Raw genomic sequence first — 12,063 nt, forward strand, 5'->3', positions numbered from 1 at the left:
GTAATAGCTTTATGTTCAATTATGCTCCGCGCGTAATTTTTTACTGCAACACGCACATGGCATACGCGCGAGATGAAAGCGCGTACTCGATATGAAAACGCGTCCGGATGTATATTTTGTAATATCTTTCGTGATAAATCAACTGATCGCGTGTATAACAACGGACGTCACACACGCGCGAAAAACATTGGATTGTCGTAATGACAGATGTTACAACGGGCTTGCCCCTTTGTTTTGCGACTCTCTCCGCGCGTGAGATACACATTGATGCCGGATTTTGGTGTCTGTGACTCTCCACATTTTCGCGGATTAAATATATTCGTATATAATCGCGCATCATACGAGCAATCTCAAATGAAGAGACGCCTTTTGCGCTATTAATGAGAGTAATGCATCCTCGCCTTGTAAATATATTATGCCAGATATAATATGGGTTTAATTTCAATATTTATCTCGTCTAGCATTTAATCCATTAATGACGAGTATCAATGTAACTGTATAAGTGAATTAAAAAGGACCGTTCCTCATTGCAAACGAGAGATTCAACGTTAATAATTACCGTAATTGCAGTGACTTGCGGATATTACTTTCACAATATCGCCGATATCGCGAATACATGAATAGAATATCATTCACGCTCGAAGAGAAGTGTTACAATTTATATAGTGTCTTCTCATATCTAAATGTACAGTGAATATTTTTGGATAATTGATTGATAATATTTAGATATCTAGATATCGGGATTATTTATTTTTATATAAAGTTTTCGTATGTATCATATAACCAAATTGTTAAAAATAAATTATGTCATGTCGCTAAATCAAGAAGGAAAAGTATTTTTAAGCGAAGCTAATCATTTTCGATTTACTTATTAATTCAAATTAAAATTAAAAGGATTCTGTGCACGGGCTAAATAATGCAGAGAAAAATTATATAATATATAAATTTATATTTATGTAATGTAATATATATTTTGTCATACTTGTATCTTTTGTAGTACGCGTAATCTTATTATACTAATAAAACAGTTACTCATGTCAAGTAATCGATAATATAAACCTGATATAAATTAAAAATTATAAAAATATTCCTTTTCAGTATTTTCATTCGAAAGACATTTATGTTCTAATAAAACATAATGTGCGCAATTTACAACTAAAATTTCATGAGATTAACACTTAACTCAAATGTTAATTCAATTTCAAAATAAATAAAAAAAATATAGTCGTATGGCAATTTGTTCACAAATTTATGAGAAAGGCTTTTTAAAGTTTATCAAAACTTGAAGAGTATAAATTTCGCTTCTATATTTCTGAATTGGCGTTATCCTCCTTGCGTTTATATTTTTGTGTTTTTCACATAGAGGCAAACAATGAGCGCAGACTGTTGCAAATAAAACGCAATGCGTCGAGCTGCACTGTCAGATGTGTTTCGCGAACGCAGTCCACGTACTGGTCCATGACTAAACAGACTTTAATTGCGGAAAATCACTGTAATCACGAAACGCTGGCGTAAGCTCGTTTTTCTCTCCCTATCCTTTTCCTACTATCATCCCCATCGACATCGACGAATATATCTAAATAAAGGCTGAGAATAATCGCTATTTTACAAAAAAAGGAGCTATACAATTATTGATGAAGCAAATGAAGACTTAATCGTAGCGCTAACCGATTCTATTTTACAAAAATGTTTATATATTTAAAACGTTAAATTATCCACTACCTGAACTTTTCAATAGATTGATAGATTCAAGAGACAATTTATCATAATAGATCAAATTATATATATATATATATCTGATCTAATATATCTGATTGTATAATAATATTATAGTCTGATCTATTTAAGCAAATTTGATTATAAACAAATTATTAAGGAACACTGTCCCATTTTATTAAAGAATATATATAATATTTAAGACATCTTAATTATAAGACATAATAATGTTCTTCGGGATATTCAATTCATATTCAATTAATGTCTCAACGGCAGCACATTAAAACAAAATAATATTAATTTACTAAATTTTAATTGTTAAAATCAAATGAAAAATATTTTAACTTCAAGACATCATAATGTTCTCCAGGATCATATTTAATTGATGTTCCAAAATGACAGTACTGAAACAAAGTAATTTACTTAGTTTTGCTATAATCAAATCTACAAATAATAAATTATTAATAAATTTAATAAAATTAAGTAAAAAATACCTTTTTTTTCTCTGGAACAAAGTAATTTTAATTTACTTAGTTTTAATTGCTATAATCAAATCTACAAATAATAAATTATTATTAATAAAATGTCCAAAGTTACTAGATTTAAAAAAAGATTTAAAAATCACTAGATTTGAAATAAATTGAGACTTAAAAGTTACTAAATTGAAAGGTTGGGATTTTAAAGTTACTAGATTCCGAAAGATTGCAAATATTATTAAATTCTGTATGTTTTTGAAAGTTACTCTATTTTAAAAATTATTTCTGAGTTATTAAAATGACTAATTTCTACAAACTAATATTTCCGCAGTTATTAGACTCCAAATTCACTGTCAAACGAAGGAACCAATTGAATTCAGCGGACATTTCGTTTCCAACAGTTTCCAAGCAACGCCGCGCGGCGGACACCGGCGCCACGGTACGATGTCCGCGATATTGGCACCGCTGGGCAGCGTCATTGGCGAATAGTGACGTTTCGCCGCGCGACGTTGGCCACGTCGCATGACGAGAGATCGACTCGGGGACAAGTGTGTGGCTGTGCGCTTGGCTTCATTCGTTCGTGTTCGTTCGGTAACAATGGCGGCAGACCTCGACCAGTTTCAACAGCTTCTGAATACACTCCTCAGCACAGACAACGATGTCCGGACGCGGGCGGAGGTACGTGTAAACGCCTGGGTGAATTCTCGCGGTCGCGCCCGCTCGACGTCGATCGCGCGCCGGGATGCTGCCGCGGGCCGCCCGGCGGATCGCGGCACACGTTCCGTCGTGCCGAGCACGTTGCCGACGTGTTGTGTGTCAGAGCTCGGGTGCGGGCTGCTCCGGCCGGCGTCGGTCCGCGCGACACGGTCCGTCGAACGGCGACGTCGCCGGTCGGTCCATCATCGTCGACCGCGAGGAATCCGTCGAGCGCGACGACCGGGCGTCGAATTTCCGCGACGCGCCTACCCGCGCGCGATCGGTCAAGAAATCCAAAATGGTGGCCCCCCCGCACGCGGGCATCGCGCGCCCCGCGTGCCATCCGTCAGCTCCGCGTGTACGGGCGACACGGATGCCGACGCTCGCCGGCGTGCTCGGCTCCGAGCTCTTTTTTTTTTCACGGGCAGCGCGACTTGCTCGCGATCAACGCGATGACGCGATTAACGTCCGGCCGTGCGTCCGTCCGTCCCCCGCGCGGCACGCGCGTTCCACGCGAGATGCGTCTCGGTTTCCCGCCTACACACGCGAGCCACGCGATTTCCGGCGACATCGTGGCGTGCACCGCGTGTGCATCGTCGTTCCTCTGGTTCGCGATGTTCGCGAGCCGCCCGAGAATATCGGCTCGCGAATCGCGACTTTGATGCCGCTCGACGCGCTCTATATATGCCTTTTACCTTGACTCACGGCACGATCACGTGTCGAGCGTAATTCGTCGAATATTCATACGTGCGTCGATTACGATATGTACGCCGCACGAAATGCGTCAGATCCAGCTTGGTAAATTTAGTTCGGGAGAGAGGGAGAGAGAGAGAGAGAGAGAGAGAGACTGAAAGAGAGAGAGCTTGGATTTTGGCATCTATGAAGATAAATATCTGTAGATATATTCATTGCACATTGCTTTGTATATAACATATAATGTATAACAACAGGATAAAGACATTACAATGACTTTACAATTTTCATGTCGCTTCTTCTTTTGCACTTTTGTAAAATTTGATTTTTCTTATAGAAAATTATGTGTTTCATTCTTCAAAGGAAAAATTGATGCTTTTTAGATAAATATAAATTTGTAGGAAATTTTGAATAAAGAAACTTTATAGCTTAACTTTCTAAAGGAATTGTATTATTTGATTAGAAGGCTTATATTATGTCGTCAGGAATTAAACTAAGATCTTAAATAATCAACGATATTTTTAATGAGAAATTGAAATTATTTAGGAGGCGTACGGAAATCTTCCAGTGGAAAGCAAGGTGACGTTTCTGTTAACTACCGTTTGCAATGGCACGCTTGCAGAAGAGATGCGGGCCATAGCCGCAGTGCTGTTGCGTCGGTTATTCTCTTCAGAATTTCTGGACTTTTATCCTAAGGTAGTCTAAAAAGCTCCTTTCCTTAATTTCCAGTTGCTGCATAAAATATCTTTCTTAAAATAAGCTTTTTTTCAATTTAGCATTATTGCTACTTTGTTTCTTAAACGCTTCTTATCGAGAAATTAACTTAATAATCATCTACCTTTGAATCAAAGGTCAGTTAAAGATAAATTTGATATGCAATTATTTCACAGATTCCACCGGAGGCGCAAATCCAATTGAAGGAACAAATTTTACTATCAGTCCAAACCGAACAAACCGAAAGTATCCGACGTAAAGTTTGCGACGTTGCAGCCGAAGTTGCCAGGAATTTAATAGACGAAGATGGTAATAATCAGTGGCCGGAGTTTCTTCAGTTCCTATTTCAATGCGCGAATAGTCCGTTGCCGGCATTAAAAGAGAGCGCGCTTCGTATGTTTACGTGAGTTTTTTTTTTATATTTATCTTGTATGAGTGGTGTATTTATTAAGAATATGAGAGTAAAGCGTATTAAATGTGCATGCAGATCCGTCCCAGGCGTATTTGGAAATCAACAAGCAAATCATCTCGATCTTATAAAACAAATGTTACAACAATCTGTTTTGGACCCGACAAATTATGAGGTAATCTGAAATTTACGTACTCATTTATTTTTCGTACTTTTATTTAGTCTAACGGGAGATAGATACGCGAGTCTCGACAAGATGAGATTACTCGTCACATAATTTCTCCAAAAAAAATATATGCCTTCTGATGACTGTAACTTGTGAAGTATTAATTTACAGACAGATACGGGGCATACATTTTATATGGAATAGTTACATTTGTGTTGACGTCCTAAACAAAATTTTTTTTAATTATCCCAAGTTTTCTATAAGAGTAATTGTAATAATTGCAATTGTTTTTGTCACACAGGTCAGGTTTCAAGCAGTAAGAGCAATTGGAGCGTTTATAACATTACATGACAAAGAGGAAAATATACACAAGCATTTCTCAGAACTAGTTCCAGCGCTTGTACAAGTAACCGCCCAATCTATAGAAAAGCAAGATGATGATGCTCTTATAAAAGTGTTGATAGACCTTGCTGAAACCACGCCAAAATTCCTCAGGGGACAATTAGACAATGTTATGCAAATGTGCATGAATGTATTCTCCAATGAAGAGATGCCTGACTCTTGGAGGCAATTGGCACTAGAAGTTTTGGTAACTCTAGCAGAGACTGCACCAGCTATGGTACGCAAAGTTGGTGAAAAATACATTGTATCTTTAGTACCATTGGTATTGAAGATGATGACTGATTTGGAAGAAGATGAAAAATGGAGTTTCTCTGATGAAATTATCGAGGAAGATAACGATAGCAACACTGTAGTTGCGGAAAGTGCTTTAGATAGATTGGCGTGTGGCCTGGGAGGGAAGACTATGCTACCACAAATTGTGCAAAATATCCCTACAATGTTAAATAACAATGATTGGAAGTATAGGTAAACAATCTTTATTTTTTATATATTTAGTTATAATTTATATATATGATATTTATGAACGTATTCACAGAAAAGTCAGCAGTTACATACTTTTATATAATTGCGTTACGTCTGTGATAGAATAACGAATGAGATAATTCTCTTTCCCAGCTGCCGTTTTGGCAGTTGGTCTGAGACTCTCATTGGATGTTTAAAACGAGAATTGGCAGTTGTACGATATGACTGCTATAATTACAAAAACATACAGCTTTTTAAATATTTGTTAAATAATAAAATTTTATATCTTTATCCTTATCTATTGTGTATATAAAAATATATTTTTTATTATTTAGACATGCAGCACTTATGGCTATCTCAGCTGTTGGTGAAGGGTGCCACAAGCAAATGGAAGCTCTTTTACCACAAATAATGGACGGAGTCATACAATATTTACAAGATCCGGTAAGTACAGAGACACGCTTTATAATTTTATTTAACATCAGCTATTAGTTTGAAATTATTTCTTCTTACATCAAATTATATGTATGTAATTTACTAAGCCACAAATAAATCCGACAGTTGTATTTATTTGGATATGACTAGTGATACAATTGTGGCAAATTAAGCACAGGACACAAATTCTTTCAATATTACTGTTTTAGTAATACAGAAAATCAAAATTTGTTCCTTGCGGTTCCTGAGAGCTGACTACTGCTAGTAGTAATAGTAGTCATAGTTTTGGAACATATATTTCCATTCACAAACATAATATAATATAAAAATAAAATTTGTGGATAAATTAAGTAATGTTGGATCTTTTTTTTTTTTTTAGCATCCTCGTGTAAGATACGCTGCCTGCAACGCAGTAGGTCAAATGTCTACAGACTTTTCGCCCATATTTGAAAAGAAATTTCATGATAAAGTTATCCCTGGATTATTGATGGTGTTGGACGATAACGCAAATCCCAGAGTTCAAGCTCACGCTGGCGCCGCTCTTGTAAACTTTAGCGAAGATTGTCCCAAAAATATTCTCACTCCATACCTCGATGCCATAATGGCTAAACTTGAATCTATCCTGACTGCTAAATTCCACGAATTAGTTGAAAAGGGAACTAAGCTCGTACTGGAACAGGTAAGTTGATTTATCCTTAGCTCTATGCTTTTTATATCCAGCCGTTCATGGGAGCTGTTGCTTTATGCAGATTATGAATTTAAAATGAGGAATCAAATCCGAAATCCGCCAATTATAAGTTTGCCATTTCCACATAAAGCCACGTTAAATCCTCGAGTTATAATAAATTGTAAAATATAAATAAACGTTTACGAAAAGTTAGGACTTATTGTAAAACTGATTCTTTTTTTGTTTAAACAGGTTGTCACGACAATTGCTTCTGTTGCGGATACATGCGAAGAGCAATTTGTAACTTATTACGACAGGTTAATGCCTTGTTTAAAATATATTATTCAAAATGCGACTCAGCAGGAACACAAAATATTACGAGGCAAGACTATCGAATGTGTCAGTCTTATAGGCTTAGCTGTTGGCCCAGAAAAGGTGATTAAATCTTCTGATACCTTGAAGTTTTCTGAATGAAAATCTCATAATTATCAATTATATACTGTTATAATATTGTATATATTAATATTGTTTAATCTCAACAGTTTATTGCCGATGCTAGCGATGTTATGGATATGTTACTCAAAACACATTCAGAAGGTGATCTTCCTGATGACGATCCGCAAACCAGTTATCTTATATCTGCTTGGGCCAGGATTTGTAAAATTCTTGGTAAGATATTACATAATGAAGACTTTTTATGCACTTTAGAACATTTCACGTTCTATCGTACTTCAGGAAGTTTTTATAATCACACAATTCCTTAAAAACACTTGTATTTTTTTTATAGGGAAACAATTTGAACAGTACTTACCATTAGTAATGGGACCCGTATTGCGAACAGCCGCTATGAAACCTGAAGTTGCATTACTAGACAATGAAGACATGGAAGGCATTGAGGGTGATCTTGATTGGCAGTTTGTTTCACTAGGAGAGCAACAAAACTTTGGAATCAAAACAGCTGGTTTGGAGGACAAGGCTTCTGCGTGCGAGATGTTGGTTTGTTACGCGCGGGAATTAAAGGAAGGTTTTGCGGATTATGCGGAAGAAGTGGTGCGATTAATGGTGCCGATGTTGAAGTTTTACTTCCACGACGGTGTCAGAACTGCAGCTGCGGCAAGTTTGCCGTATCTTCTCGACTGTGCTAAAATAAAAGGTTATTAGATAATAGATATTTTTATTGAAGAACTACATAACTTTTCTATCGTCAACTGTCTTATCGCACATATCACAATGTTTACAGGTCCACAGTATCTAGAAGGCATGTGGGCATATATTTGCCCAGATCTGTTGAAAGCTATCGATACAGAACCAGAATCGGAAGTGTTGTTGGAATTATTGTCCTCTTTAGCAAAATGTATCGAGACATTGGGCGCAGGTTGCTTAAGTGCACCGCATATGACTGAACTTTTACGACTTTTAGATAAGTTACTTAAAGAACATTTTGAAAGAGCAGTTGCTAGATTGGAGAAACGAAAAGATGAAGATTATGATGAGGTAATAATTTGTGATGAGGTAATAATCTATGTATAGTAAGCTATAAAGTCTGTTGTCTATAAAACTTGACAGAAATTTTTTAAATAATTAAATGAATGTTATAAAAATATATTTATCTGTATTAACTATATTTATTGGTTTAGGTTGTTGAAGAACAACTTGCTGATGAAGACAATGAGGACGTATACACGCTCAGCAAAATTGCTGACATTTTGCATGCCTTATTTACAACTCACAAGTCTTCATTCTTCCCATACTTTGATCAAATATGCGTACATTTCGTAAAATTACTGAGCCCCGAAAGATCGTGGGCGGATCACCAATGGGCTTTATGCGTCTTTGACGACGTTATAGAATTCGGAGGACCTGACTGCGCAAAATATCAAGATCTCTTTTTGCGACCCATGATTCAATACGTTTCTGACAAGTCTGCAGAAGTTAGGCAGGCAGCAGCTTATGGCTGCGGAGTTTTAGGCCAATTTGGTGGAGAAGGCTTTGCGCAAGCGTGTGCAGAAGCTTTACCAAAACTGATGGAAGTTATTAGCGATCCCGAATCTAGGTCGCCAGAGAATGTAAACCCCACTGAAAATGCTATTTCAGCAGTGACTAAAATTCTCAAATACAATAACAAAGCAATCAACGTCGATGAGATTCTTCCACACTGGTAAATTGATATTTTAAGAAATTGTTATTTTTAATAAATATAAACTCATAAACTTCACTCTAAACGCTTCTTTACAGGCTAACTTGGCTGCCAGTTGTCGAAGATGAAGACGAAGCCCCTCACGTATACGGATATCTATGCGATTTGATCGAAGCAAATCACGCAGTAGTTTTAGGAACGAATAATGCGCATTTGCCGCGACTTATAAGTTTCTTTGCCGAAGCGTTGTTCAGAGAAGCCGTGCCTACCGACCATCCCGTTATGTCTAGAATCCTTAGTATCGTTAGAGAAATACAGGTGTGTGGGAAAAAAAGTCTATACTTATCGTTGCAAGCTTTCGGATAATATAATAAATATACATAATAAATGACAAATGATTTTATTTCTTTCCAGAAAAACGACACGATATTCCAGGCGATCATTATGCAGTTAACAACAGATCAACAACAAGCGCTTCACGAGGCACTCAGTGCACTAAGTTGAATTTTTAACATCGTAACAAATGAAATTATTGCTCGTGTTAAATAATCTCCCGAAAAAAAAAAATCGTAATTAAAATCGCAAATATTGTATATAGGTATATTGTACCTATAAAACATTTGCTCCAGCCTAGTTATATATACACACGCAGATATATTTAAGCATTCTACATATTATTATCCACATACTTGTTAAGTATGTATTTCTGTATCATTATCAGATTTGATTAGTTTTCTATTATCAGGGATTGTTGAATAATTGAAGTAAAATTAGGGTTTGTCACTGTTCGATTTATAATGCTTCTACGAATGAAGCTAAGTCGACAGAAATTTTATCGATTATGAATGAACTCACATTGGCAGAATTTAAAACTGTATATCCCTAAAATATTTTAAATCCAATATTTTATATGTATATATATATACTTGTTGTATATATACCTCTTTTCTTTCTACATTACATTGGTGAACATTTATTAAAAAAGTTTATGAATAATGACATCGACTTAAATCAGACATTCAAACGAGAACATTCTCCTGCCATTGAGAGTCGAACGATGCTAAATCATCTTTTAAAAAAATGGCTTTGTAAAAATTGCATAGTACATACATATAGCTTTGTTATGCGAGTATAACGTTAAGGAATTATGATTTTGTCACTGTGATCTTTCTAAATTGCGTCAACATTCTCAAGCTATCCCACGTTCCGGTAAGGTAACAAAGCTGATAATGCAAGATAGACTGGAAAGCCTCATTGTAGCCATGAAGTGAACGCGTGACATTGTGATTTAGGTATTTTTATTATTAAATTTAGATACATGTTATTTAATGATGCAATTTAATGTTGCAATGTTGAGCTCTATATACGAATGCCTTTTGAATGAAACGTAATGAAGAGTTTAAAAAATTTTAGATTCGAGATCAGTAAGATGTGACTCCGCGACTATAACGAATACATTTTTTTTCTTATTTAGATAGAGATACATTAAAAATTTATGTCTTCAAGTGCCGCAAATTTTTCTTGTAATCTTACAGCTAATTCGTATTGAGTTATGCTTACTACAACATTATTCTTATCGTAAAACCAAAATGTGTTACTCGAGAATAAAAAGAAGAAATATGAAAGATATGCCAAAAAAAAAAAAGCGATTTGATAATACGGAATGCATTACGTTTCCTTCGGCTGATGTAACACGATGAGAATTGAGATGTTGAAAAGGACTGAGCGAAATAATCCATTTAAACGGCTCCCGCCTCCGTTTTTGTTGCTATTTATTTATAAAATATGTACTCCGATTACTTGCGACTGTCTCGAAATTTCACCGATGGAAAAAATTTTACCTCTAGTACACCATCGCGGCTACTCTTACCGTAAATGTTCCAAGTAAATAACAACCTTTTTTTACTAAGACGTGTAGAGGAGTAAAAGTAAAGAATAAACATTTATTTGTACATACGTCAAAGTATATAAAAATATCGCGAACACGTATAGAGTTGAAGTATCCGATTGTTAAGTATCCATGATATACGGTAGGCACTGCCTCGTTATTTCACCGAAAGTCAACACGATCTTGTAAGATGCACATAATTGCAGCAAATACATACGGAAGAATCGATACTGGACTGTTTATGACGTTTATGCGATACACATTTGCGACAGAGAGAGAGAGAGAGAGAGAGAGAGAGTAAAAATCAATGTGAAAAGAAAGGAAAAATTATAATTCTTATATAGAAATTATTTTAAAATCATTACTAGCTAAAATAAATCTCAGCTTTGTAATCGTTTGTTTTGCTTCACCTACATTCATATACATCTTAATTTTAATAAATATTAATTTAATGGCCAGTATGTATATTTTGTGCAAAACTTTGCGTTAAATAGAACGTATAATATACATCGTACATTGTTGAATTTTTTTGCAAGAGTTAAGTCGTCTTAAATAATCAATAAGAGTTAACTGCTCGTCGTCGTTTGACGTTTATCTCGCCCAGTATAATTATCTTCGAGTAAAATTTATTGCAAGGCTATACGATAACTATCCTATAGGCGTTTCCATGACGTAAAAGCGTAAAAGCCGATAAGAGAGGCAAAAGAAATGCGTATTAATTATCGGCATGCAATTCAAACGTTTCGTCGAAGTTGGAATAGTTAAAAATATCATGCATATCATTCGTATCAATTTACGGAGTGTCGCTTTATCGATCACACTGTCGCGAACGATAAAATATTTTCGTAGATGCGGTTGACGAGCGTGGCGCGTATGATTTCCCAAGGCATTAACACTTGCATCGTATGTCACAATATAACGGGATATTGCAAATGCATTTATTTATAGCACTCGCATTTTGCCGTTTCATTTTACATGAGTAATTCATATTTCAATATCAATATATTGGGAGGGTGAGACAGGTCAACGTGAACGGACAGCTCAGTCCTGATATCGAACTTTTTATACGGCCGATTAACATATGCATTTATAATTAGCTAGTGAAAACAGGGAAAAGATTAAGCTGTCGTCAATCAAAATAAAATGGAAATCAAATTTCGAATGTATCTCAGACTCTTCATTTCTTTTTATTTTATTTCATT

The 12,063-nt window shown here is 35.8% G+C and overlaps 1 protein-coding gene, 1 long non-coding RNA gene and 1 other non-coding gene across 3 annotated transcripts; 2 read left to right on the forward strand and 1 right to left on the reverse strand.

The window, feature by feature from the left end:
- Window positions 1-1,007: 1,007 nt before the first annotated feature.
- On the reverse strand, window positions 1,008-2,647 carry LOC139819319 (uncharacterized). The gene is made up of 3 exons (XR_011733692.1): window positions 2,510-2,647; window positions 2,211-2,271; window positions 1,008-2,120 (listed from the first exon to the last, which is right to left on the reverse strand). It is a non-coding gene; the product is annotated as an uncharacterized lncRNA (long non-coding RNA).
- On the forward strand, window positions 2,595-11,253 carry Karybeta3 (karyopherin beta 3). The gene is made up of 14 exons (XM_071788555.1): window positions 2,595-2,870; window positions 4,128-4,277; window positions 4,472-4,698; window positions 4,783-4,879; window positions 5,172-5,737; window positions 6,070-6,178; window positions 6,549-6,848; window positions 7,089-7,271; window positions 7,379-7,505; window positions 7,624-7,989; window positions 8,077-8,330; window positions 8,474-8,994; window positions 9,072-9,291; window positions 9,388-11,253. Exons 1-14 carry the CDS (start codon window positions 2,715-2,717, stop codon window positions 9,475-9,477), a joined length of 3,366 nt encoding a protein of 1,121 aa, XP_071644656.1. The 5' UTR covers window positions 2,595-2,714; the 3' UTR covers window positions 9,478-11,253.
- LOC139819851 (small Cajal body-specific RNA 8) lies at window positions 4,932-5,062 on the forward strand. The gene has a single exon (XR_011733828.1). It is a non-coding gene; the product is annotated as a small Cajal body-specific RNA 8 (non-coding RNA).
- Window positions 11,254-12,063: the final 810 nt, after the last annotated feature.

This window comes from Temnothorax longispinosus, chromosome 9 (genome assembly GCF_030848805.1).
Source record: "Temnothorax longispinosus isolate EJ_2023e chromosome 9, Tlon_JGU_v1, whole genome shotgun sequence".
Classification (NCBI taxonomy): Eukaryota; Metazoa; Arthropoda; class Insecta; order Hymenoptera; family Formicidae; genus Temnothorax; species Temnothorax longispinosus.

What these genes read in the sequence shown, in the direction of transcription:
- Karybeta3 (XM_071788555.1), top strand. Translation starts at nt 2,715, where the DNA reads ATGACGAGAGATCGACTCGGGGACAAGTGTGTGGCTGTGCGCTTGGCT. An exon ending in TTCTGGACTTTTATCCTAAG is followed by an intron (nt 4,278 to 4,471) that starts GTAGTCTAAAAA and finishes ATTATTTCACAG; the next exon opens with ATTCCACCGGAGGCGCAAAT. An exon ending in TGGACCCGACAAATTATGAG is followed by an intron (nt 4,880 to 5,171) that starts GTAATCTGAAAT and finishes TTTGTCACACAG; the next exon opens with GTCAGGTTTCAAGCAGTAAG.